This window comes from Clarias gariepinus, chromosome 1 (assembly GCF_024256425.1).
Source record: "Clarias gariepinus isolate MV-2021 ecotype Netherlands chromosome 1, CGAR_prim_01v2, whole genome shotgun sequence".
Classification (NCBI taxonomy): domain Eukaryota; kingdom Metazoa; phylum Chordata; class Actinopteri; order Siluriformes; family Clariidae; genus Clarias; species Clarias gariepinus.
Genome location: NC_071100.1, coordinates 41,634,511 through 41,661,433, shown reverse-complemented (window position 1 = coordinate 41,661,433; position 26,923 = coordinate 41,634,511). Strand labels below are relative to the sequence as shown.

Here is a 26,923-nt window from a genome sequence, read left to right as displayed (position 1 = left end):
CAATCAAACTAATATTGCACCAAAGATTTGTTTGATAAAGTTTTATTAATATTTATACCAAAGTTAACATGTTTTTTCTAGTTAAACAAAACATTTTTGCATGAAATTTAGGCATATACAACAGTAACCCATACAGATTTTTTTTACAAATAGAAAAAAAAACAAGAATAATAAAAAAAAAGCAATTGGCCCATATTCTTTATACACATTTTGGACCTGCATTTTTTAGTAATATAAATTTTATTAGGGGGTCAGGGTTTTGAGGCCCGCCACTGCTGGGCTAGCACTGTTTTGGGCCCTTAAGCAAAACAATTGACCCCAACTGCTTAGATGCATGTACCACCCAGGGGTCTGAGATTCAGTGCCTGTCCGAAGACCAGAGGACATGGGTGGGTTGTGACAGGAACTACATCAGGTGCATAATCTATGTCAGGTCTTGTCAAATGATCTGATGTGGTGACCCTTTGAACAAAATAACAAATCAGCTTTCAGTAGTTAAGTGTTTACATTAAAAGTCCATATGTTGAAGCCAGGGTCGGTCTGCATGGACCCGTTATCTCATGTTCACCCAGGCACACTTCTTCTAGATTAAAAAATAAAAATACTATATATACAGTCGATTGATGTTGGTGATGCATAACATTTTGCAGTGTGTTTTTATGGACATTTTGTTTTTTCCCCCCTTTCCACGGGTTGTATATCAGCACTGCTTTTTGTTTTCACATGTCGAGCAGATGTGGTGTGAGAGCGGTGTGCAGGGAGAGAAGATGTCAGATGATTTCCTCAGTGAAAGTGCGAGACATGGGTGGGTAAGACGGCGAGCGGGGTGGGTTGGGGGGGCGTCTCTGTGTGACGTCACTCCGGTGCTAGCGGATAAAACCAAAAATGAGCGCGTGAGTTTGAGCTTCACGGGGAAAAAACAAACCTTAGAGAAAGGAAGAGAGAGAGAGAGAACGCGCGCGCACACACACATACACACACACACACACACGGCGGCAGGAGTGGAAGCGGTGGAGGAGGAATACGCAGTGCAAAGAGCGGCTGACGCGCAAAAAGGGTATGGAAAGGGTATGGTCATTGGAAACATCATCTTTTATTAGTGGTATTTTTTAATTTTTCAGTTAAAGTATTTTATTTTTACAGACTGAAAATTACCAGCTGGAGACAGACAAGTGATGGCACTAACTCTGTTTCATGCGTCCCCATGCGCTGGACACCGGCTTATTTATTAAAGTAGCAATTTATTGGATGGATAGAGTTTTTTTCTGTTTCTTTTTGTGTCTGAATGAAACCTCAAGATACTTTTCGTTTCACCTTGGTGTAGTGAGCGTGAAAAGTGCCGAAAGGCTCTCCCTCGCATAACTTAAAACCTAACCCTTGATTTCTTGTAAGCAAACAACCCGACTGCGTCTTCTTTTTAATTCTAATTCTCAATTTTTGTCCTTATTCGAGATCTCTGACACAGGTTTGAAATCTCTTTGACTCGAGTGATGCTGCGCCTTAACAGGTGACATATTTCGCGCGCTATGCGCGTGAGGTGTCTTAGCTTTCCGTTTGCTGTTTGTAACCGAATCCGACATGTTGCACTGATTCCAGATCAGATTCACACATAAATCTATATAAATCTGCGAGATAATTCGAGAAGTCGCGCACTAGAGAAGATATATTTTAGTAGAACTGCGTTCTAAAGAAAGAAAAAAAAGAAAGATAGAAAGAACGAAAGGTAAAGGCTGTTTATATCAAGCGCAATATAAATAGTAAAAATAAGTTTTTTTTTTGCTCCTTTTTGAAATTAGAAGAAACACTATTTCAGGTCCACCTTTATCTTAAGGAGCATTTCTCAAAATAATAAACGGAAAGTACTTTCCCCTCAACATAATATTTTCTTTATATCTATCAGCCATAGATTCTTGTTCCTGGTGACAAATGTCATTGAGTAATTAGTAATTAGAGATGACGTCATATTATCTTTAGTTTACTGTCCCTGCTACTAGGCGGCTGTTCAATCTTTCCAACATAAAATACAATCCAAGTGACATTTACTATGCGGGGAAATTAATGTCAGGATGCTTATCAGACTACTGACCGTCATTCTTGTGATATCCCACACTTGGCTGTTAGACACCGCTGTGTCAGACCATGTTCTGCGCTATAAGCAGAGTCTGTTGCAGAAAGAAGCCAAGAAACAGCCTGCAGAGGAGCAGTGCGGCTCAGTCAGCTTCAATGTCCCTGCAGCCCGACACTATCTTCTAGCAGGCATGCCAGGCAAGTACACCCGTCTGCCAGGCCTCTATCTGAAATCAGTGCTGAACACAGGCTTCGGCTCAGATAAATACAGTTCTGATAGAAACAATGTTCCTGGAATGTTTGATGAAAGTGATGACCAAGAAAAACATGGTGATAACTCGCTACTTATAGCAAATGGAGTGCAGCTCACTTCTTATCCTAAACCATGGGGCAGTGGCAGTCAAGAAAAAAATGTTGATGGTTCACCACTAAAGTCGAACCAAAGGACAGGTTCAGAACTTAAAGAAGCACAGGATTCCTCATATGTTGACAAATCACTGAAAATGACAAATTCAACCTCTAAATCAGCATCAGTTATGGAAGAACTCCAAAGCACGCAGATCTGGATGAAAAGCAGGGATATTTCCTCTTCAGCTAGAAGAGTGCGTCGCAGTTCTGTAAAGTTCACCAGTGAAGAGAACAAGCCTTTATGGGAAGGGAATGAGGACTACTCTGGGGAGGTGGAAGGAAAGAACAGACCCGCCGCAGAATTGTTGCGTGCCAAGATCCATAACGTCCCACCGACGTGGATGACGGCTCTGTATTTCAGTCAGAGGGAGCAGCTGAAGGTGAATCCAGCAGCCAGAGTGGAGCTTCCTCGCTCCAGCTTCACACTGGAACTGTGGGTCAAGCCTGAGGGAGGTCAGAACAATCCAGTCCTTATAGCAGGTTGGTATTGAGTGTTGCATCACCAGGATCTTATCATTTGTGTGTAGTAGTCAAGTTTACATGAGAAAGTTCACAATTTGACTTAGCTGTGATGAAGTGAGTGATTGGGGATTTTTAAAACAATAGAACTTTTAAAACTTAGCCTGGAGTCCTGGAGTCTCTTGGACATGGATATAATTATTTAATTACTGGATATTACCCGTTATTGCAGTTGCAAATGATCCTAACTATTGCTTTGTATAATCACCGTAAGGTAAAAGAATAACCTTTTGGGGGCAGACATGATTTTTTTTAGCAAAGACATAAATATATTTTCAGTTTCTATCACCCCAACCTCTTCCCACGCATACACACACACACACACACACACACACACGCACACACACACACACACACACACACACACACACACACACACACAGTACCATGTGTAATAAATCACCCCATCCACTAGAGGGAAAAACACATTTTTAGCAGATCAAAGACTAAACAGGTTCATAGTGGTTATTGGATAATATGCTTCATATTGAATAACTAAATAATGATTTAAGAATTTACCTAAGTGTACTTTCACTACACTTTAGACCGCTTATATGAAGAACTGTGGATACTGTATAAAAGTAATAAATAGATTCAAATAAATATATGTGGAAAAACAGAGTAACAAGCCTGTGCCTGAATGAGTTCATCCTTTTGGCTTGTATCTTTGTTGTGCCCTTCATGATACACTGTTCAGGATTGACGGATTTCTTTTTCCAGCATGCTACCTGCACAGTGTATTCATTTGATTGGGTGTTGTGTGGGTGAAGGGGTTCCCTGACCTTTCTCTGTCCTTCTATGTGAACATCTGGACTCCAGACTGCTCCTTACAAACAGCAGCTGAGAATAGTGGTGCCTTCATTCAGTTCATATAAACTCTTCAACCTTTTTGGATAATTGAATCCCAATTTTAAAAATACAGACAATAGACAAACCGTTCATATGCGTTATGGACCATTATGCGTTCTTTTTTTTCTATTTTATAAAGGTGTGTTTGACAACTGCTCCAGCCACAGTGAAAAAGGGTGGTCTGTTGGCATCCGGACGTCCAAGCCCATGGGGAAAAAAGATAGCTGCTTCTTCTTCACTCTTCGTACGGACCGTGCCCTAAGATCCACCACTCTCACTGGACATCAGCATTACCAGCCAGGTGCCTGGACTCATGTGGTTGCCAGGTATGATGGCCAGAGAATGGCACTAATTATAGATGGTGCCAAGGTTAGAGAGAGCACACAGCAGTCTGGTGATCTATACAGCCCTTTTATCAAGACCTGTCGCACATTTTTGCTGGGAGGTAACCTCTCTAACCCAGAACAAGGCTTTCGAGGTTATCTAGGAGGTGTTGTCCTGTGGGATCATGCTCGCAGTAGGAACGAGCTATTTAAAAGTGATGTGTGGCGTTCAAATAAACAGAACCCCCTTCTAGAACTATGGGCTGACTTTTCCATGATGGAGGAACAATGGCTGCCATACAAAGCCAGTCAACACCCAGCCGTCGTGGTCTTACCAGCACCAGAGCAGGAGCTGATTTCACCTTTCCTGCCTCCTCCTTGTGGTGTGACAGTTTGTGACAATCCAGATGTTATCCTGAGCTACAACCAGAACTGGGAGCTGAGAGCTTCAAAATGGCTAAGATACCGTGTGGTAAATGTGTGTAATGATGATGGTAGCAGTCCCACTGTGTCAGAGCAGCAGATTGTTCTCCAGAAGCAGGCACTGGAAGATGCTTTTGGACCATACAACCTGACACTAGAGCTCAGTGTAATTAATGTGTACAACTCATCATTGCGGCGACGCCTTGTGCTCAGCAACTGCCATGTTACCAAGGTGGGAGACCGTCACTGTGACCGGGAATGTGACCACCCACTCACAGGCCATGATGGAGGTGACTGTCTGCGCCCTAGCACCTGCTACAGCTGGATGAGGGGTGATGGGACGTGTCAGCCTGAGTGCAACACCATCTACTACGACTATGATGATGGTGACTGCTGTGATCCGCAGATCACCGATGTCACAAGAACATGTTTTGACCCTGAGTCACCTGAAAGGTAATTTTTCAGTCTTTTCTCGTCAAAGTTTTATGGAACAACATGCAATATAGATAGTAACGTCATAAAATAGCAACACAAATTGCACAAATATAGATAAATAATAAATAAATACCATAACGTAACGGAATGAATTTCGTTTTTACCATTTGCTAATTGGATGAGGTAATTGCAGTTGCTTCATTCAGCCTTTTCATGGAATCATAGAAAAAAAAAACAGGCAGATTTTGTTGACAGAGCAAATCAAATTTATATTGACCAGCTAAGAAGTACAATTACAGAAGCTAGGGACAAACAAGAAACACAGCTTCGAACCGCAGTAGAGGCTTGAAAGAATTTAGAACGGCACAACATGTACATTCAAAACAGACCATAACTCAACTAAACAAAGATGTGGACAGCAAAGGGGAAGGTCAAGGTGGTGTTGTGTGAAGCCAGTCATTTCAACTGCATTTGTACAGGTTTAATTGCATTATCTGGTGTCAGAGACATGGGTTGACGATGTTTCATTTAAAATTAGGGAGTAACAAAGCAGAATCAGAGATCAATGCCTTCTGGATCAATTAAAACCTATTTGATATTTTTGATACTTTACTGGACATGCATATATATATATATATATATATATATATATATATATATATATATATATATATAAACAAAGATATTTGAAATTCATCAGGTGTTTTATATATAAAAAAATTGTTTAGTTGTTTGGTGAAATATACAGCACCACATCAGACAAATGCACACTATAAGGTTACATCTGTAACAATGAAACACTATATATATATTAGTATAGAATATTATACATTTTAAGCCCATTAAAAAAAAGTTTATATACCGGATTAACTATTTGCCTTAAGTTTCATGAAGAGCTTAAGGCAAAGAGTTTATTTTTGAAGGCACCTATCTTTTCCTGCAGAATTCCCACTGTGAGTAATGGAGCTTGAGTGATACACTTGGATGGTGGTCTGAAAAACATTTTGCTGCTTGTTTTGCATTGGGACCCTTAAAAAGATGACAAAAGCAGGTCTTAAGCAAAGCCGAAAGCAGACACTCTGAGACCAAGAGAAAAAGTGGAATGTAGAGAAAGTGAGAGAGTGAAACAGGATGAAAAAGTGGTTCACAATCATGCTTATGAGGAAATAATAATTTTAGGAATCACCTGACTATGTTGGAACAGTGCAACAATGAATTAACAGTGCAATTAATATAGGCATGACATTTTTGTGACAGTTGTATAACTTAGGCTATTTTATGCAGAGGTATGTGATTTTACTGTTGCGCAGGGTGAGCTACTGTCCAGGTTTCTGCAGCTGGGCATGACCTTGTGCCAGAGGCTGCTGCTATGCAAATTAGTTGTTTAAGCAGAGGCACAGTTCTCTGGGGAACCACTTGAGAATTTTGGTAATGCATAAAATGGGAACATACAAAGCTCCAGATGATGACTGAAATGGTTGCCAGTGCACCTAATGTTTTTATTTTGTGACTAGTTTTATCCCCTCACATATACAGTGATCATTAATCTCGTTATAAACTCTCTTTTCTGCTATGTCTGCCCACAAGGCATGAGAGTGGAGAAGCGCGGGTGATAGTACCACAGGGCTGCATTCAATAACGAGAGCATTCTTGAACATTCTGAAGGTTGACGGTTGATCAGACTGTTAAACGATCATACACTCACGAAACGTTTTACGAGCATCCCCGTTATTGAATGCAGCCCTGCTGTACTATCCTCATGCTCTGTCCATAGTGAGTGTATTTGGATGCTCGCACCCACAAGCAAAACAACAGAAGAGTTTATTTTAACTAACCAAGTTGCTTGAACCCACTGCCCACCAGGTTACGTTATGAAATGAGTTAAATATTGGCTTCTAAAAATGTGATTTTGGTCCAATATTTTGGAGGCAAAGGCTCCTAAAAATTAATGTTTGTCTCGAGCTCTAACATCTTTATTTGTACTCGTAACTTACCCTACAGTATGTGTTCCCCCTGGGCAGGAACCATCAAATGAATTTTGTTTTAATTTCTATTATTTCATTTTATTTTAGCACCCATGCTTATTCAAAATGTGCTTATCACTGTAGTTTCCATTAGCTTGAGATTGTATCGTATACATTTTTACAAATTGCTAAATATTTAGGCACTAAATTTATTATTATTATTATTATTATTATTATTTATTTTTAATTTTTTAATTGATGATGGATACATTTGCTAAATTGTCTCATCTGTTATTAATAGTGCAGTAATTCAAACAGCATATACTGAACTATTGTATGAGCACTCCCATGCTAATTCGTAATCTCAATCATTCATTCATTCATTTATTTTCATTTATTAATTTTCCTGTTCAGGTTAACTATTTAAAAAAGGTTTAACTATTTAGATTGATTGCATGTAAAGTGAAAAAAAAAAATCAAGCCTTTTTTGCTTTAAATGTAATGATTATGGCAGACAGCTAATGAAAATACAAAAACCAGTACCGCAGAAAATTAGAATATTTTATTAACACTGTCCACAAGGAGGGTAAGATCTACAGTAGAAGCTCATCGCTAAAAGTGGTGTCTGTTTACAGAAGGTGCTGTATCAAATCATATTCATGGAAAGTTGACTAGAACAGAAATGTGTGGTAGGAAAAGGTGCACAAACAAACAGGAAGATTGTGAAAAAAAAGCTGATTTAAGACCTTGGAAGAACTTATGGAGAGTGGAGTAAGGTTGGAGTCAGTGTTTCAGGAATCACTGCACACACATTTCAGGAAATGGGCTACAAGTGTTGCATTCCTCGTATGAAGCCACTCTTGAACCAGAAACCACATCAGAGGTGGCTTACCTGAGAAAAAGACTCAGATCGTTTCCCAGTGGCCCTTTTTTCAGATGAAAGTACATTTCGCCTTTTATTTGGAAATCAAAGCCCCAGAGTCTGGTGGAGAGGATCAGAATCCAAGTTGCTTTAAGTCCAGTGTGAAGTTGCCATGTCAAGGCTGAAGTCAACTCAGCCATAAACCTGGAAATTTTAGAGAACTTTCTTCTGTTGACAAGCTTTATGGAGATTACCTTTTTGAGCAGCACCTGTCCACAGTGCCAAAACTACCACTAACTGGTGCTTGATTGGCCAGCCAACTCACCTGACCTGAACCCCAAAAAAGCTAGTATTGCCAGGAGGAAGATGAGAAACACTCAGACCAACAATACTGATGAGCTGAAGGCTGCTGTTAAAGCAACCTGGTCTGTATGTCCTAGATGAACATGCTTTTCAGTAGTTGGACATTTCTGTTTTATAAAACCTTTTTTGAAGTCATAATCGTCGAAAATAAAACAGAAAAGGCTTTTAATATTTCATTTTACATCTAATGAATCTAAAATAAATGAGATATTTTTTTAGGGGGGGGGGATGGGACGCACTAAAGGTAATTTAATTCTACATTTTTGTTTAACTAATTATATACTTTATACCATAATTGAGAGAAAAAAAAAAAAAAAAAGTTGTATGGCTTCCAGAGTTTTCTTATAATTATTGTATAATGATGTCATTAGTTAAAACAAATATGTAGCACTAAGGCATGTACAGAGGATTACATTCTACAGCTTTAAACCATGGCTATGAATGCTAAAGGGTAAATATTTTGAGCTGTTCTGTGAGGCTGGCACTATATGAGACATTTTAGGGGAATTGAAGTGTTCCAAAGGACTGGCCCACTGTTTGCTTACATAATAAGTTTGAATATAAGAAGTACCATGCTTCCAGGGGAAGATGGAGTGTGTCCAGGGAACGGTAGGTGGTTTGGCTAATGAGGTAGACACTTTGGCATGTTACAAAAGGCCATTAAGACCCGGATCTTCTCAGACCATCAGGGCAGTGATAGGATAAGGTATGAAGGCCTTTGAAGTTTGAAAGCAAAGGCCTATATTGTAGCTTCAAATGTAAAAAATACACTTAATGTATAATTTACAAAAATGTTTTATAATAAATAATAATAATAATAAAGAAAAATCTAAAAAAAAAAACTATTTTTCGCAGCCAGGAGAGAGGTTGTGGTTGCAAACACAAATTCAAATAATGAGATTCAATAAGCAGAGTGTTGGGCAGAATTTGGAAGGGAAAAAATGGCCAGCTTACATAAGGTATTAATTTTATGAAGGTACCTGTTGTTAACTGTCAGAAAGTGAAAAAATGAAATTATTTAGGATTGAAAACAAATCCATGGTTACTGCATGTCATTATTAAAGGTCTACAGTAAGAATTTACTCTTACTGTAGTCTAAATAGAACAGACTGAATGGAAATGATATGCAGTAAGTCACCACTAATTACAACTAAATGAAACTAACCGTGCCTTTATGCTATACTATTTAAACTGTGTCATAGTTTTTAGAATAAAAAATAAGGGGTTCTTCAGGGTTTAACAAGAGGGATTGCGCTACCTCACAAAAGTCATTTTTTTAATGCCGTAAACACCCTGTTTTATTTGAGGACATTTCAGCTGTAAAAATTAACACGTCAAGGAAACAACATTAAACGTTCATTTGTCTATTGTTTCAGACCTGATTGTTACTGTTTACTGCAAAAACTAAGCTTTGTAAAAAAAAAAAAATAGCCCCCTTTTTCCAACTGAAACAGTTTTGCCATCACTATGCTTTTGCGCACACAGCTATGCAGTGAGCTAAGCACTTCCAAAAAGGGAAACAAGGTGTGAGCAGTCTATACAGAGCCTTTAGGGTACACAAGTGGTGTGTAAAAATACACAAAAAGACAACAGCCATAAAGAAGTAAGGTCAAGGCATCACCAAGTTACAGTTCATACAGCATGTGTTAATATACAACTTGCTGCTACTTAAACAGGTTACCTCTGTATAGACTGCTAAAAAGTCGTACTTGTTTATGACATGTAAGCTAAACACATATAGACAATATATGGATGATTGTTATGGATGATTTTATACACACAGGACACTAGACATGTTTAGTAAAAAAAAAAATGTTGAGGAATGCAGACCTTGCCATAGCTTTGGTCCTCAATTTTTTATATTTACACAAATATTTTTTTGTCATACCCTGGTGTCTCTCCCTGCAGACTGCATACATACAGAACTAGTTTCACTGGTCTCACTGTTGTTGGTGTGTTGAAGTCCAACTTACTGGTTCCACAAGTAAAACTTAAACGCACTCTGAAGAGAGTTTTTATTTTCCAAAATCCATTCTTTAAAGAGACATAAGTCCTCAGTACGTCCTAAGGGAAAGAGTTTTGAGAAAAAAAGGACTGAAGATCTTGTAAACCTGCTTTTCTCACTGAGATAGGGGCCTTGGATTGCAATCAGTTGGATGGAGAGTTCTCCAGGGTTTGGAGATTTGGAGCGGAAAAACCTGTATTCCATACAGCTGGATTTTTATGATAAATAATTTGTAAATATTTGGTAAGATCTTGGGGGTTAATGTATGTTACTAGATCAGATATTTTTGAAGATTGAGAGTTCTTGGTAGTCTTCCTTCCTTTTCTCCATCGTATTGACTCTGATTGTTTGCTTAGTCTGTTAGGAAATACAGTAGTGATTTTTTAAGGTCTATGGAATCTTAGCGTTAATGCAAAAACACCTGTCACACTTGCATTTTTGGGCTGTGATTGTCACATTGAGCCACAGCCTGACACGCAAGGTGTGGGACTTTTTTTAATTGTAGAAGGGTGTGAAACTCAAATGATCTTACCAGTATGATTATCTAAATTGTATACATTCCATTTCTTACAGTAACAGTAATATTTAACTACTTATAAATTACAAAAGTTGTGGGTGAAAGTTAGAACAAATATACACTGTTTAGCCATGACACCAACACCACCTAACAGTATCACACTAACATTGATCAATTATATAGTACCAGTAAACTGATGACAGGATCGTGGGCACTCCAGGGTTACCCATGCCTACTGGGACCAAAGGCCTTCCCATCTGGTCCAATCCCACAGAAAAGCCAATACCGCACAAATTGCTGAAATAAGGCAATGCTGGCCATGATAGAAAGGTTTGCATGAGGTCCAGCAGGCAACGAGCCCAAGACTGCCGCCCGGCCTTCAGACTCTCCAGATCTCATTCCGATTGGGCATCCAAGTCAGATCCATGGAGGCCCCACCTCACCACCCACCAGAATTTGTGGTGTCATGCCCCTTGGGCATGGCACACACACACACACACACACACACACACACACACACACACACACACACACACACACACACAAACAGATATCGATGCACTGCAAACACAAATACAGCATAGACATGACACTTAATCTCTTGGATACACCAGCAAAAATCATTTACACAGCTCCCAGAAATAGCGTAAATTATTATGAATCATTTATTTATTATCCTATTATCATTTTATACAACACAGCATTTTGTTTGGTTTGATATTTTTTATTTATTTTTTATTACAATTGTTAAAATGTGATTTTATAACCAATAAATAGGGAGTATGTCTGGCCTCCTTGGGCCTCCACATGATCTCAACAATGTACAGTACAAATGTTAAAGGTTGATATGTTTTTCCTCTGATAATAAGCCATGATTAACCATCAAACAGCCCTAGTGCTAATATGAGGTACATATATTGTAACATATGTGATCTCTGTCTACACAAACAATTGTTTAAAAAAGGGTATAAATATAATAAGCACAGACCTCAATCCATTACATTTCAGTAGCTTAAATAGTGGACTTTTTTGCACACAAGAATACAGTATTGGTATTACTAATGATAATTAGCATGTATTTAGGAACACAACATCCAGTTAAAATAATATACACAAAATGTAAATTTTGAAATAAATTACACACTACTTAGAGATAATTCTTGTTGTTATGATGTAAATGGATGACAGCTTGCTTTCTACAGTATGATTCAGTGTGCCAGCAACATGCTGCAAACTTACCTCTAGAGGCCACTAAATTCAACAATATGTTGGAGCCAGAATAGATAATTGGTAATCCTGAAAATATCAACAGTCTAACAATTTACCTAACATGTCTTTATCTAGGAAAATTATTCTCCTACAACTATGTAAGCTGTTTACTGATCTAACTGAAGCTCTCTCACACAGGGCTTACCTGAGTGTGAAGGAACTGAAAGAAATGCTTCACCTTAACAGTTCAGATGCACTCAATGTGTTCTTTGCCAAATCAGCTCAGGAGGAACTTGCTGGTGCTGCTACGTGGCCATGGGCCAAGGAGGCCCTTACACATCAAGGTGACAGATAAGTTCCTCCAGACTCCTTTAATTAACTACTAACACTTGCTTGAACTGTTAAGTATTGATACTACAATCGTAGTTTAAAAGAGGAACAACTTTTTCAGTGGCTATCTGTTCAGTTAATAATAAGGTGTCTGGACTGGATGCTGTATTCTTGAAGATACCAGCAGTCAGAGTATTTTCCATTGACTTTGTGTCGTCCTTTTTTTCTGATCGGTTAATAATTGTGAAAAGTACTGTACAATATATTAAGATAATAGTTTATGCATTATTGCTCCATAAACCTGGGAGACACTCACTGAAGAAACCTAATTAAGATTTTAGACACCTCTAAAATTAGTATTCATTTGCCCTCAGTCCAGAATTGATATCCACTGAATAAGGTCCAATTTGATATATTTCTTATCATTTCACACTTCACTCATTAATTAACTGTGCCTTTTTACTGTTGTTGCCACAAAAAAAATCTACCACTACCATCACATCAAATTCTTTTTTTTTTCAATCTTTGTCCCCTTCCAACACTTTCCTCCCATTTCCTCCTCGTTTACAGCTCTTGCATTTTACAAGATCAATGAGCTGTACTCCCGGGCGTAAGAGGAAACACTTGCAACATGCATAGATTTCCCCTCAATCATGAACTTCCAGTGAAAGGTGCATGACAAAGGAGTGTAACAATCTTGGACCAACAAATAAGGAAAAATAAAAAGATGTGTTCTTGCCTTTTTGTAATCGTCATTCACCTGCCAGCTGATTTTATGGTTCTTATTGTTGCTATGTTTTTTGAGCTCATTAAAAGAGAATGGAAATGCACTTACATAATTGGAAGGCTTCTCATGTAAGTGCAGCACCTATTGATTTTCGGTGCGTAATCAGACAGTTTGAGCTTGGCTTCTGCAGTTATGACTTTAGCTAATGAGATCACTTTGGCAGCTGCATGAAAATAGGACCTTTGAAAAAGCACTTACTACTTTAATTGGAGTAACCATGTAAATTATACAGTTCTGTTACTTTTTCAGTCTAGAGTATCAAAGACATGAGGTGGGTGAAAAGACTAAAAGGACACAAACCACTCCCACAACATATTGCCTTCAAATAATAATATTAATAGATTAAAAAAATAATAATATTACTGTCATCACATGGCAACCATAAAAACAAAGAGGGTAAGTAAGTGCCAAAACAACAAACATACAAACATACAGACCTTTAGCACGAATTACTACATCAGTGTGGCATGGGTGGACACGATCAGCCTTTGGCATTGCTGAGGTGTTGTTGAAGACCAGGTTGCTCTGACAGCAGCCTTCAGTTTGTCTGTATTGTTGGTTCAGGTGTTTCTCATCTCCTCTTTACAATTCCCCATAGTCCTGCTGAAAAATGAAATTAGCTTCTTCATAGAGCTTGTCAGCAGACATATGCCTGAAGTGCTCTAAAATCTCCTGGTAGATGGCTATGTTGATTTTGAACTTGAAAACGGTCGGCCAAAACTTTAAAACCATCTGCCCTATATTGTGCAGGTCTCACTTGTCTTGTCAAAACAGCTCTGACCCATTAATGTTTGGAGTCCATAATGTTTTTTGATTTTAGCAGTAGTTAAAATTCTGGAAGTTATGAGGTTGGACCTTCATTGATCGTACTGGCTCATCTAGCACATCCATCAGATGTTTGATTGGACCAATATCTCGGGAATTTAAAGGCCAAGTCAGCACCTTGAACTATGTTTTTTATGTTACCTTTCCTGAATTTTTTTTTAGTGTGGCAGGGTGCATTATCTTGCTGAAAAAAGCAACTTCCATTAGCGAATACCATTATTATAAAGGTGTTTGCTTTATCTGGAATAGTGCTTAGGTAGATGTAGGTGATACAGATAGCATGACAGTAAAATCCATTTTGTTGATGTTACCAAATGATACCATTGATATCAATGATGAAGACTTGCATATAAAACTCTTCATGGTGATTTTAGCCATGAAAAGAACATCAGAGTGTATGCAGTCCTTCTTTTACTTCTAATGCACTCACAAGTGATCACAGAAAATCTGTTTGTACCAATGCTGACCAAGCCATCTTTGTGGTTTTTGGGTAAAACCATCCCTTAGTTATCACTAAATAACTGTGTAAAGGAGAATGTATGGAGCCATCCTCAGATATGGTCTGGTTGGACACCACTAACCTTAGTAGTTAGTAGTGTCCAACCAGAAATAGGGCCATGTGATGAGAGCCCCAGCCAGAGGTGGGGATCCAGAATGTATCAGACAGGTTCTAGAAGGCGGGATAATTGGTAACCTAGGAGTGTCTATTCCCATAAGTGCCCCATGATCTGCTCATTTATCTAAGGATAAACATTTTTTTTTAAAGCTGTGACTAAACAAATAAGCTTTCAGCCTAGTCTTAAAAACTGAGCTTGTGCCTGAGAGCTGAACATTAATTGGCTATTTCATAACTGTTTGGCTTTGGTAGAGAAAGCTCCTTCCCCTGCTTCATTATATACTGTACCAACAAACAGCCTGCACCTTTTCATCAATGTAGGTGTGGCAGAACATAAGTTACTAGCAGTTCACTCATGTAGGGTAGTGTGAGACTATTTAGTGATATACAGGGCAATTGTAGTATTTTAATAATCAATGCAAAATTTGGAGTGTGTCTAAAATATGGCTGATGTGTTCATAACCTTTAGGTGCTCATAACCTTTTAAGGACTCTGGCTGTTGCTTTTTGGACTAACTTGAGCTTGTTTATGCACATACTGTAGTAGCTTCAAATTAAAGGCTGAAATTACTTTTCACACCAAGGTCTTTTACTGCTGCACATGATGGAACGACCAACCCCTACGTTAATATGTGATCCTAGTACCAGTATTCCTGACTCGTCAGAATTAAGCATAATGAAGTTAATAAGCATTTAGTGTCTAATGTCCTTGAAACATGTGACTATATTTTCTATACCTAATACAAGTGTTACTATTCAAGTTCAAGAGTATGACCATATTTATAAGTGGATCCTACTATACGCTGATTACCTCTACTGACTTTAGTATAGACATAAATTTTGTTCCCAAAGTCAAATTCAAAAAAAGAATATTAAAGTCAATTATTACATCCTCTATGTTTATAAGAAACATTTTCGGATTTAAAACTAGTTTAAGATGAGTGTGAAACAACTAAATGTGGACATAAAACTTAATAGGGTCTGAAAATCTTCTGTCGCCACTGTACATTACTGCACAGTGAAATTGTAATTTTTTTTGCGTATACCAGATTTGGTAGTAGGGTATAGTCAGACCGCAGAGTCAGTCATGATATGGCACCCCTGGAGCAATCAGGGTTAAGTGCCTTGATTAAGGGCCCAACAATGTAAACTTAGTAGAGCTGGGGCTTGATCCACCAATCTTCTGATCAGTAACTCAGAGCCGTAACTCACTGCCCCCAAATCTTCTGCTGTAACTGCGACTGGTGTGTGCCTACCAAGACGTCTGGCCAATGCTGGTTTCACTTTTTTTTCCTTCAAAACATGGGAATTTCTTCGATATCACTATAACTTCACCTTAAATTTATTGCTTTGGTTGGACTCAAATGGCTTCTGTGGTCTGTGGTTGCTGTCTTCCTGAATACATCCTTAAGGGAAATTACAGCTGTTCATGCAATAACAAATCTGCTTTTAATTAGTCATAGAATAGCTATTTGGCATTAAGGACATAACAGCACAGAGCGTTTTATATAAATTATTTTAAATTACATAAATTATTATAGAGGTTTATATCAAGATCATATTAAGTGTCTAAATATTTGTCTGCATTTAAAGCAACAATAAATTGATTGTTAGAACTTAATATAGATAAAATATAGACACATCTTCAAAATGAATGTACTATCTCTTCTAGGTGGAATGATACTGAATCCATCCTATTTTGGCACTGTTGGTCACAACAATACCATGATACATGAGATGGGCCACATATTTGGGCTGTACCATGTCTTCAAAGGGGTGAGTGAGCGTGAGTCGTGTGATGACCCATGTCAAGAGACCATAGCATCCATGGAAACTGGAGATTTCTGTGCTGACACAGCTCCAACCCCAAAATCAAAAGCATGTCAAGATCCTGGCCTGGTCAATGACACCTGCGGGTCTAAGTACTACCATAATACACCCTACAACAACTACATGAGTTACACAGGTAAATAAAACTAAACTGCTAGTGCAAGAATTTTAATAATGTTTAAACCAACTGTACAGTTGATATAAATGATATGATAATAATATATTTATTTCCAATTTCTCAATTTCCTTGTTGTGAAACTTATAGCTTGACTGCTGAGATAGATAAGACATATGTGATATACACAATTATTCATCATAGTAAATTTAATGTGCAGTAAACAAAAACTTTTAACATTTAAACCTTAATTGCAGATGATAACTGCACCAACCACTTCACCTCAAACCAAGTAGCTCGGATGCACTGCTACGTTGACCTGGTGTACAAAAACTGGGTTCAAGACAGAACACCCACTCCCATTCCTCTTCCACCAATGGTGACTGGCCAAGATGATGACACTGTGTCCATTCACTGGTTGCATCCAATAAGTGGGCCTCTCATGCAAAGGTAAGATAAATGCCAACAACCACATGGCTTTACCAGGTCAGCAACGCATCTATACAAACTAAACATAATTTATCAAGTCACCAGATCAGGTCCAGTTCTGATACTCTCATGCGCATTATAGGTGCTTATGATAATATTTATCTCTTGTCTTACAGTCAAACTTTGATCATGGATAGTTGTACCAATTCATTTTGTAAGGTCATACAGGCTTTTAAATACCATAATGCTCATCACATTCCTAGAATTTTGCTACTACAAATCGTTGGAGTACCAAGGTAAGAGTGGACTAGGTTCACTTGCGTAAATAGTTACAGTGAGGCTTGTGTTCAAAAGCTGCAAGTGGTTTTTACCTCAAATTACACTAAAAGACGAATGCTTTTATAAATTATATGTTATAAGCACTGTAGATTATAAGTTGGATTTGTTTGTGATAAATATTATAATGATATCAGTTATTAGGAACTAATTTGTCTTCTACATACAGTACACAGTAGAAACCTCTAACAATTAAGAAATTTTGTTTTACAAATAGGTAGGGGCCTGTCACTCTCTAGGCTATTATAAAAGCTAATATAAATAAATTAAACATAAATAAATGTCTCCAGGAGAATTGGAATAAACCTTTTAAAGGCTGTTTTTATCTATGTTGTTTTGGGAGTAAATAGACTTTTAGAACCTGCCATAAATCTAAGGGACAAAGCAAAAATCAAAAATGCTAAAACCTAAAGCATTTTAGCTATTTTTTCCATTACTATGATGAATTGAGTTTTATTTCATTTCAACCAAATATACAAACATGACTAAGAAATTTGTTTTTACAAACATTAGTCACATAAGCAAAAAAAAATAAATAATGTGGCACAGATACATATGATCATGTGTTTTTATGGTCGTTTTTGGTCATTTCTATGACCAAATTTACACAATTTACACATTTTAAAAGCAATGATAAGTTTGAATTGACCTGACAACAAAACCAGTCAAGAGTCTGGACACACCTTCCAATTCCATGGTCTTTCTCTTTTTTCTTTCTGTCTACATTTGTAAATCAATGCTGAAGGCATCCAAAAAATGCAATAATCTTCTTTGAACAGTTTATGTTGAGATGTGTCTGCTACTTGTGCTCCATAAAGCCTTCATACCGGTTCTAATCCGAGGTGCTGTTCTGGATCTTCATAAGAGCAAGTTTCATCATCAGAGTTCTTGATGGATTTTGCAAATGTTCTTGCAAGAATTATTCCAGAACAGCTGATCTTTGTGTCTTAAAATAACACTCAAATGTTTTTGTTACTTAATTACGTAATGTCATATGTGTATATAATATATATTTCATAGTTTTAAAATTTCCAGTGCTGTTCTAGAATTTAGAAAATAAATCACTAAACATAAAACATTGATTTGGAAGTTGTGTGAAAACTCACCGAAAACCAAAATGCACCGTTCAGTGTCTAAAGATCCTCGTCGATAGATTTCAGTAGGGTTTCTGTCTAAGTAGTTTTTTTTAATTGGTCAATGATCGATGCTATGTTGCTGAAACATATCAATGCCACTTGGGTTTTAAGGGTTACCTATATTTGCTAATTTCTTTACAAATCAAAAACTTAAATTTGTTATTTAGATAAATATAAATACCCTTTTCAGCACTTTGTAGAAGAACTTTGGCAATTACTTTTTTTTTTTTTTTTTTTTACAAGCTTTGCAAAGATTGGAATTGTATGGAGAGCATCTGTGCCATCATCAATTCTCTCTGAGCTTTGAGCCTGATCTGAGCCTGGTCCATTCAAGGACACTCCGAGATTTGTCCTGAAGGCACTCCGGTATTTTCTTGGCTACATACTTTGGGTCGATGTTGTGCTGAAAGGTGACACGTTGCCCCAGCCTGAGGTTGTCTGTATTTGGTTACATTCATCCTTACCTCAGTTTTGCCAGTCTCCCTGTCTCTCCCTCTGAAAGGCTTCAGCATAGTATAATTGTGGCACTACCATACTTCACCATACTATTAGCAAGTTGTTGTGCAATACATGGTTTACCAGATCTAGCTAAAGTTTAGTCAAAAGCATGAATGGAATATTCCCTTTACACAAAAGTGGCTTTAATCAAAAAACTGTTAGATGGAACACATATGAGATGGTTGTCCTTCCAGCAGGTACTCCAATCACTTTTGAAATTCTGTCCGAGTGGGCATCATGTTCTTAGTTGCTTGCCAGACCAAAATACTGATAGTTACTGAGTTTGGCGGGGTGGCCCGCGCCAGTTTTTGATTTATGGTGTCCTGGTGGTTTCACATGTCTTCCGTTTGATGTCTTCCATAATGAAGACCACTTTGTTCCTGGAAACATTCAAAACTTGCGCAGATCTGTGTCTTGATATTATTTGTCTTTAAAGTTCTAATGAGAGATTCTTGGACTTTATGGCCTGGAGTTTGATCTAACATGATTAGTGATTTGTGTGACCATTTAGGTTTGTGTGATATTTATAAAAATATATTTCTCACAGTTGAACTTAAGTCAAGTTGTAAAGACATCTCAAGATCAAGTTCAATTTGGTATGCCATTAGGAAAGGGTCTGAATATTTATCTAAAAGAGTAATTATATATTTTTTTCTTGGAAATATTTCTAAAAACAATCTTTTTTGCTTCTCATTATTGATTATTTATGGCAAAAAAAGACAATTTAATAAATTTTTAATGAAATTCATAACAATAAAATATGAAAAAATACAATGTGGTCTAAATACTTTTATAGTAACATTGTTTACCTGTATATTGGAACTTATATGAATGCTATGTGTGCTATAAGCGCTATGCTGTTTAAAAAGATTATATGAATGTGTAGGGAGGAGGGAGTGAACTGTCAGTTGTGTGATGAACATGGAGCACTTCATCAGTATGCTTACAAAGCCACCTCACCCCATTCCTGCGACAGCAGTGGTTACTGGACGCCTGAAGAGGCTGTGGGTAAGTAGACCTATCTATGATCTGATTGTGTTAGTCTAATGATCCTTGATTCATTAGTGTGTACCACGAGCTAACCATACTAAGACCTTCCTGGTCCTGCTTTGTGTCATGAGTCTGAAGGAGTCTAAAAATTGAAACCTGACTCACATATGAATTGTGTTGAGATGATCACGCCATTCTGCCACGAACAGTGAACGATTTCAAAAAAACAATACCAGCTCTTTGATTAATGAGGATCCAAAGCTCAGGCTGCTCTCACTTTTGCAGGCCTGCTTGCCAGGAGGATCCTCCTGGCCAGGTGCGTGCAAGCCCCGAGAAGTCTGGAAAAACTTAAGGGATAAATCCTTAAATAATAATTGCCAGGATAAAGAACTCGCTTGTCTTTGCCATTGGAGAGATGAAAAAAGGAAAGGAATTGGCATAGCTTCAAGTTTTGGTAATATTGGGTAGCTTCCACACCTGGCTTGCCATAAAAAGGCTGTGCTCATCCTGTATCGCTTATGAACTTTATTCTTCATGTAGCAGATGTTTCTGATTATTCCAATCAGAGCTCTCTTAGCTTTTTGCTGCCCACTCACTGACATGTCATGGATGAGTATGTACTTTCGAAACATGGAGGCAGATCTGTGGAAATCCTCTTCTCGTACGTGAGTTCCTTGAAAAAGCACACTGCCACAAGGGAGGTTAAGCGTAAAATCTTCCATTTACATGAAGCGAGAGTAGTTTTTGGACTCCAACCTTGTTTTTCAAACTGGATTGATGAGATACAAGGCATTAATTTTTTTGAAGATTAAGACCTGAAATGCTAACAGCATTAGAGTTGGAGTATCTTCAGATATGGCCAAGTAAGACTTAGTGGCACTTCTTCAGGTCTGTAATAAATTTAATGAAACCTATTGTTTTGGCATTATATTTAGACAGGTGAGAAACCATCTGGTGACTACTAAATGTGAATTATTTTGCCAGTCCGTTTATCACCTCAGAAAAGACTTTTCAACTACAATGACAGTAGTGTTTGTATAACCTGAAATAAAGCTTGGGAGAATTCTGCACTAAACCAAATGGATGAATGCAATCAATTTCAAGTGTTATAAACACATTTCTTCGAGCTTCGAGATGTAATGCATCACTGTTTTCTGGCTAGCTGTCATGCATAGGCAGTATGTTCTATACAGTGTGTGTGCGTGTGTGTGTGTGGATAGTCGTAGGCCACAGATGCAAAGAAATGGGAGATGGTTAAGGTTGCTAACAGAAGGAAGGATGATGTGTACGCAGATCTTGCCACAGTTCTTTTCCCAAAGGGGGCATTTGTATTGCATCTGATACAGCTATTAATTCCGACCTCACTCACACTGTTTATGTCACCAATTGAGTTTTTACGGTTTGCCTTACAAACTCGAGGCCATGCAGCCATACACACTCGAGACCATGCTGGGCGCAAAGGAACACAGTTGGAAGGGTCTCCCTGTCTGACTCTCCATCTGTCTGTTTGTCTGTCTTATCAGCAGTAAATCTATCACTCTCTCTCCAGAATGCCTCCATTCTCTGTTCCATTTTATTCCATTGTACTATTTAGTATACTAGGAATATATTAAAAAGAAACGTAAATCAGAAAGTATATTATAACCACTAGAACAGGGTGACTGCACCCTATCATACAGTAAATTCTGCAAGTCTTTCGGGCTGTGTTAGAGGGATGGACATAATTCTTTTAAGATATAGTCAGTACTTTTTTGATTGTGGTAAAGATTACCACATTACTTACATCATTTTCATACTCATCAAATAATTTGGTGGACTTCGTGCCCAGTGGTGGGGTGTCATCCTGGAAGAGACTCTTCCTATCTGGAAAGAAATGAAATGTCATCAGTCAGAAGAACTTTGAATGAATCTTTCTTCTAAGGAGATGAATAAACCCATACCATGCCAACAAAACAACGCTACAGTTCCACAACTCGTTCTTTTTTTGCTTTAATTTTTCATCTTTCAGTGTCACATTTTTAATTCTCATCCGTACTGGATGTTGCGTCTTTAGAGATGTCCGTCTCTTTTGCTGTCTTCTTCTCTCTAGCTGTCTGTCTTTTTCTTTAGTTCCAGCTCCTTGTCTGTCTCTCCATCTGTCTTTCTGTATATCCAGGTGTCTGTCTATCTGTTTCTCCAGATGTTTGGCTGAATCTCAAGTTGTGTCTGCCTGCTTCTCCAGATGCCTGTCATTCTAACTGCCTGTTTCTCCAACAGTCTGTCGATCTGTATCTTCACCTACCTGTCTGTTTCTCGTCTGTCCATCTGTCTATCTTGTTTTAGAGTTAATCTGAGCCTTACAGTTCTGCTGGAAGTGTTGTGAACTGTTTAATCTCCTGGTTTAAGGCCTAGCAGACTAACAGTTTATATGTGTGTGTGTGTGTTCTGAATGACTACTCATTTCTTTGGTGAAGGAATAGCTCTATTTTGTTCTTCTTCTTTTTCCCTCACCCAGACATTAGCTCCCACTAATAAATTATTTTTCCGAATCTTGTCCGTCCCAATTAAGTCACCAATCCATTTTGCTTGCCATGTTGTGCCTTGAGGTCTGGAGAAGTGTGCTTCACATCAGCTGCAGAGACTGCAGAGTTTTTCCCAAACTCTTCCTTCGCCCAACCTTTTTCCCCGCCCCCAAGGCCACACTTCTCTCATGTATCCCCTTCATCTTTCTTGTGAACCATATTTGTTCTGTTTCCAGCCCTAAATACATATTGACATACTGTAGCTTCTAAACACTCTGTTTATTTGACAGATCAGGGTATTCCTGACAAAATTTAGGCATACAAGTGTTAGGTCTTCAGACATGGCAAATTGTCCGCCAAAAGTGAACTGATACAAATTGGAAACATTAAAATCAAGAATTGCTTGTGTAGCATTTTATTTATTTATCTGGATGCATCAAGGTGGCCTCTCTGCGGTGCTTTGATCATCAGAATTGCAAAAGTTCAACACCATCACTGCATAGTTGTCTCTGGTTCATGTAACGTAGTAAGTGTAAGCCTGGTTTTCCTGAGGTGTAATTATTGTCAGAGCACTTATTGGTAGTGATTTCCTTCTTTTTCAAGATTTGTGTGTGTGTGTTTCACTGATTCTGTTTAAAAAATGTGTTTACATCTGAATGGGAATCATAAATCATAAACATAAAGTTATATATGAGAGCGTGTCTATGTGTGTGTAATAGGTGCTCCTGATGTTTATCAGCCATGTGAACCCAGCATGCACTCCTGGAGCCCTGAGTTCAGCCTGTATGAGGCCAATATGAGTTCTCCGTGTCTTCAGACTGGTGGATGTGTTCTGCAATTGTACTTTCAGCATGCAGTAGTTCCAGAGACACTAACCGTATGGATCACCTACCTCTCCTCCAGTGAGTGACTGAAAGCTCTTCTTCACACTATTTTAGCATATTATTGTTATATGCTTTTTAGGTAATGCAATTTCTTTCCATTGATTGTACTCTTCACAAAAAAAGCTCTTTCTTACAGTAAGTCTGTGTGAACATTTCATGCCTTAAACTGGAATGTGTTATTTTCATCACCTTAATGGGGTACAGTCAGTTAAAGCATACTAGAGTACATACTTTTGTTAATAATAATAATAGTTTCTCACTTGGACTAAATCTAATAATGTAATATTTAGACAGAGTTATGATGGGAGTTATAATATAATGAAAAGTACTGTTTAAGTAATGTTTATGCAAGAAATCACTATATGATTTTTGTGAAATGTTTGCACTAAATAAGCTAATTAAACTTTTGTGTGTGTGTGTGTGTTAGAGAGAGAGAGAGAGGGAGAGAGAGGAGGAATAATTATATCACCTTCATTTTATTATTATTGGATGTTATTTTTTGCAAACAGGCAATCAGGCCATCTCTGATCTGGAGTTTATCCTGGAGTCTGGTGAATCCATTCACACTGGCCCCCAAAATGTATTCTGTGATATTCCTTTCACTCTGCGTGCCACCCTTAGCAAGAAAGTAAAATCTGTAAAAATCTCGACCTTTGATAAGAAACTGGAGGTCGACGCTGTGCTTCTGACTTCACAACCCCAGAATCCTCTTTGCTCTGTCTGTCGTCCACTCATTTACCATGTTATACGGGATCCACCCATACCAGGAGGCAGAGGCTCCATCACATTAAAACAGTCCACGTACACAGACAGGTAAGATGCGGGGAACTTCACATACACACACACGCACACACACACACACACTGCAAGTGTCAATGTGCTGGTCAAGTTGGCAGAGAGTTTGGTGTTTGGAACAGTGTATTTTTCACCCTATCCTTACACCCCTGTACATTTAAACAGATTGCAGCCCATCAGCAATGACACAGAAGAGTAATTCAATCAATTGTTAAAAATTAAATAAAATGCAAATTAATTGTGCATAATATATTGATCACTTTAGACTAACTACTATATTTTGAAATGATTATAACTGTTTCTATTAATGAAATGTATATAGCCAAAACACAGTATTCCTACTGATTTTATGTTACATATATAATACATTACAGTAGGTGTGTGGGTCAAAGAAACTACTTCTGAAGTTTTTGCAATATCTAAGTCTTGCTTCCCCCAAAATTTTAATTTGTCTTTTTCAGACATAATCTAGAGATGATTTTATATGCGCCATTTTTCAGCGTTATACTGTCTCACTATCGACTATAATAAATAAATTATTACATGTCTATTATTCATATTTCCTTATGAGTATTGATACGTAAATTGGTGTAAGCGTCTAGAGGTATATGACCTGTAAAAAATTGAGCATTCCAGTTTTTAGTAAAAGCTTAAAAAGCAAATAATTGATAATGTCTGTAACCGTGTCTGTAACCATGTCAAATTCATGTTGCAACATCAACGATGTCTTTTCATGCAAAATCTAAATTGGACAAGTCTCATCTGAATGATAATTAAAATCATTAAAAGATTTACATAAAAGGGCATTTTAGCAAATTTTAGCATTTTAGGGTTTATTTAGCAAATGTGTTACTTTCTAATAAAAATATAAATGTGTAAAGCATAGATCGGGAGACAAGAAACATTAAGTATCATGAAAAATGGTTTTATATGATCCCATCTAAAAACTCCTTTTTTTTAGAGGACTCCTTTTTTTGTGAGACACTTTTTAGCACCAATACCATGTTTTGGCCAATACATTTGTTTTAAATCATAAAATAATAATCATCTACCCTATTTGTCTCTGTGTATCTGGTCCTACTCTTATTATTCATTAATACTGTTTAACAGTGTAATTCTTGAAGCTCCAAGTGCTCCTGAATTGACATCACATTTTTATCTGCTTGTTACGTGTGAAGATGTCAACAGGGTCCTGGTTTATTTTTCCTTGAGCACTCGCAATAGGCCAAAACAGTTATTAATGGTGTGGAGCGAAGTCTGTTTCATCTCCAACAAATTTCCTTCCACTGGCCCTATAAATGCAAAAGGATGGAAAAATCAAAGAGAATAAAGTTATGTGGACAGGGTTGAGGAGGTAGCTAGGAATAAGAAAGACAGAAAGGCAGAAAGTGAAAAGGATAGGAGAACTTCTGGAATCCAAACCAAATGTGATCATGTTGCAGTTAGAAACAATAAACACCTGAAGTTGCCTGCAGCTGCTTCTCTCTCTCTCTCTCTCCCTCTCTCTCTCTCTCTGTCTGTTTCACTAACTCTACTCATCACTTAGCCCTCAGATCACTGTTAGTGTGTGATCAGCGTCCTATCATTCAGGTCTTAGGGGAGAAAACGAGAAAGGACGAGGATTGTTAAAGTGGCTGTACTGCCACCAAGAGGTCTACAGTGAATACAAACCTGTCGTTGTTTATCTATTTCAAAACACATCTATTTCATCCAAATGCTACTAAAACTCAGATGAAAACAAACCTTTACTTGTAGACCTTTCCAACTTTTAAGATGGAAACAAACCTTTACATATAGATTCAGTTCTTTATTTATCTTAATACAGGTTTTATAACAATGACATGTCCCAGATCGTACTTTTTGGCTTTATGTGTTTTTCCCTATATAAGTGATTGTAGTATTGTAAAAGAAAATTATTAGCCACTAAATCTCCTAACTGCCTTATCTAGTAGTAGCAGTCTTTTTGAGTGACACAGAACACCCTGGGCACTGGCAGCATTCGCTCCATTTATCTTTCCAGCTCTGGAAGTAGTGCATAATTAATAAGGGCAATTTGAGGGGTAACAGGAGATACCGGAAAGAATCTTACCTTACTATTGGCCGGAAAAGCAGGCAGTTGAAATCAAGCAAGCTATGAGGGAATAACCCTTGAGTTCTCAAGGATTTGAAGAAATCGATTAACTCTGATACCCCTGCCATCACCCCTGTGTCACTCAATGGTCACAAGGGTAAATAATTTTCAGAGAATGCTAAACATATGCTTTAAAGCATCCCTAACAGATATCTTTGAAATTATGTCTTTTTCCATATGTGTGCATGTGTGTGTTTTGTATGCATGTCTGGTTGCGTTGAGATGCTCATAGTGATGTACAGAAAGGGGTGCGGTATGAGTACAGGGTCCAGGTGGAGGCCGAAGGTTTACGCAGTGAACTCTCTCCTCCTTTGGTCTACACCCATGGAGAACCTTTCTGTGGGGATGGACGACTGCAAAGGTACAATACTAAACAATACCTTTATCTCATTTTATAAATATGCTTGCACACAGTATGGTGTCATGCCACACATAATGTGAGTAGCTTGATTCGATTACATTTCCCCAAAACCACCTTTATCTGAGAAAAAGGTAAGAGGATGCCATTTTATTGTTACAAACAATGTGCCATCACCATTGTCTATTCACGCTTTGAATTTCTGTAATTACATTTAATATTTAAACAATGCATTGCAATAGACAGTTTATTTATTAGAATCAGAATAAAGCATGCACACTCCTGAAAATGGTTTAGTAAGACTACAGGACTTTCCCATTTCTGACACTCAACTGACACAAAGTTAATAATCGCTTAAAGTAGGTGGATGTTTAAAACATGACAGCATGATTCAGGAAACAATGTGTATCTTTATCTAA

General features: G+C 37.8%; 1 protein-coding gene across 1 annotated transcript in view; it reads left to right on the top strand.

Annotated features, from left to right (window-relative positions):
- The first annotated feature begins 1,886 nt into the window (after positions 1 to 1,886).
- pappa2 (pappalysin 2) overlaps positions 1,887 to 26,923 on the top strand; it is a 67,560-nt gene continuing 42,523 nt past the window's right edge. The window contains exons 1-9 of the mRNA XM_053495580.1: positions 1,887 to 2,955; positions 3,983 to 5,042; positions 12,143 to 12,288; positions 16,174 to 16,467; positions 16,704 to 16,896; positions 19,732 to 19,853; positions 23,056 to 23,238; positions 23,730 to 24,033; positions 26,379 to 26,507. Of these exons, the coding sequence (XP_053351555.1) occupies positions 2,067 to 2,955; positions 3,983 to 5,042; positions 12,143 to 12,288; positions 16,174 to 16,467; positions 16,704 to 16,896; positions 19,732 to 19,853; positions 23,056 to 23,238; positions 23,730 to 24,033; positions 26,379 to 26,507 (3,320 nt within the window). The 5' untranslated portion in view covers positions 1,887 to 2,066. The remainder of the gene's footprint in view (positions 2,956 to 3,982; positions 5,043 to 12,142; positions 12,289 to 16,173; positions 16,468 to 16,703; positions 16,897 to 19,731; positions 19,854 to 23,055; positions 23,239 to 23,729; positions 24,034 to 26,378; positions 26,508 to 26,923) is intronic.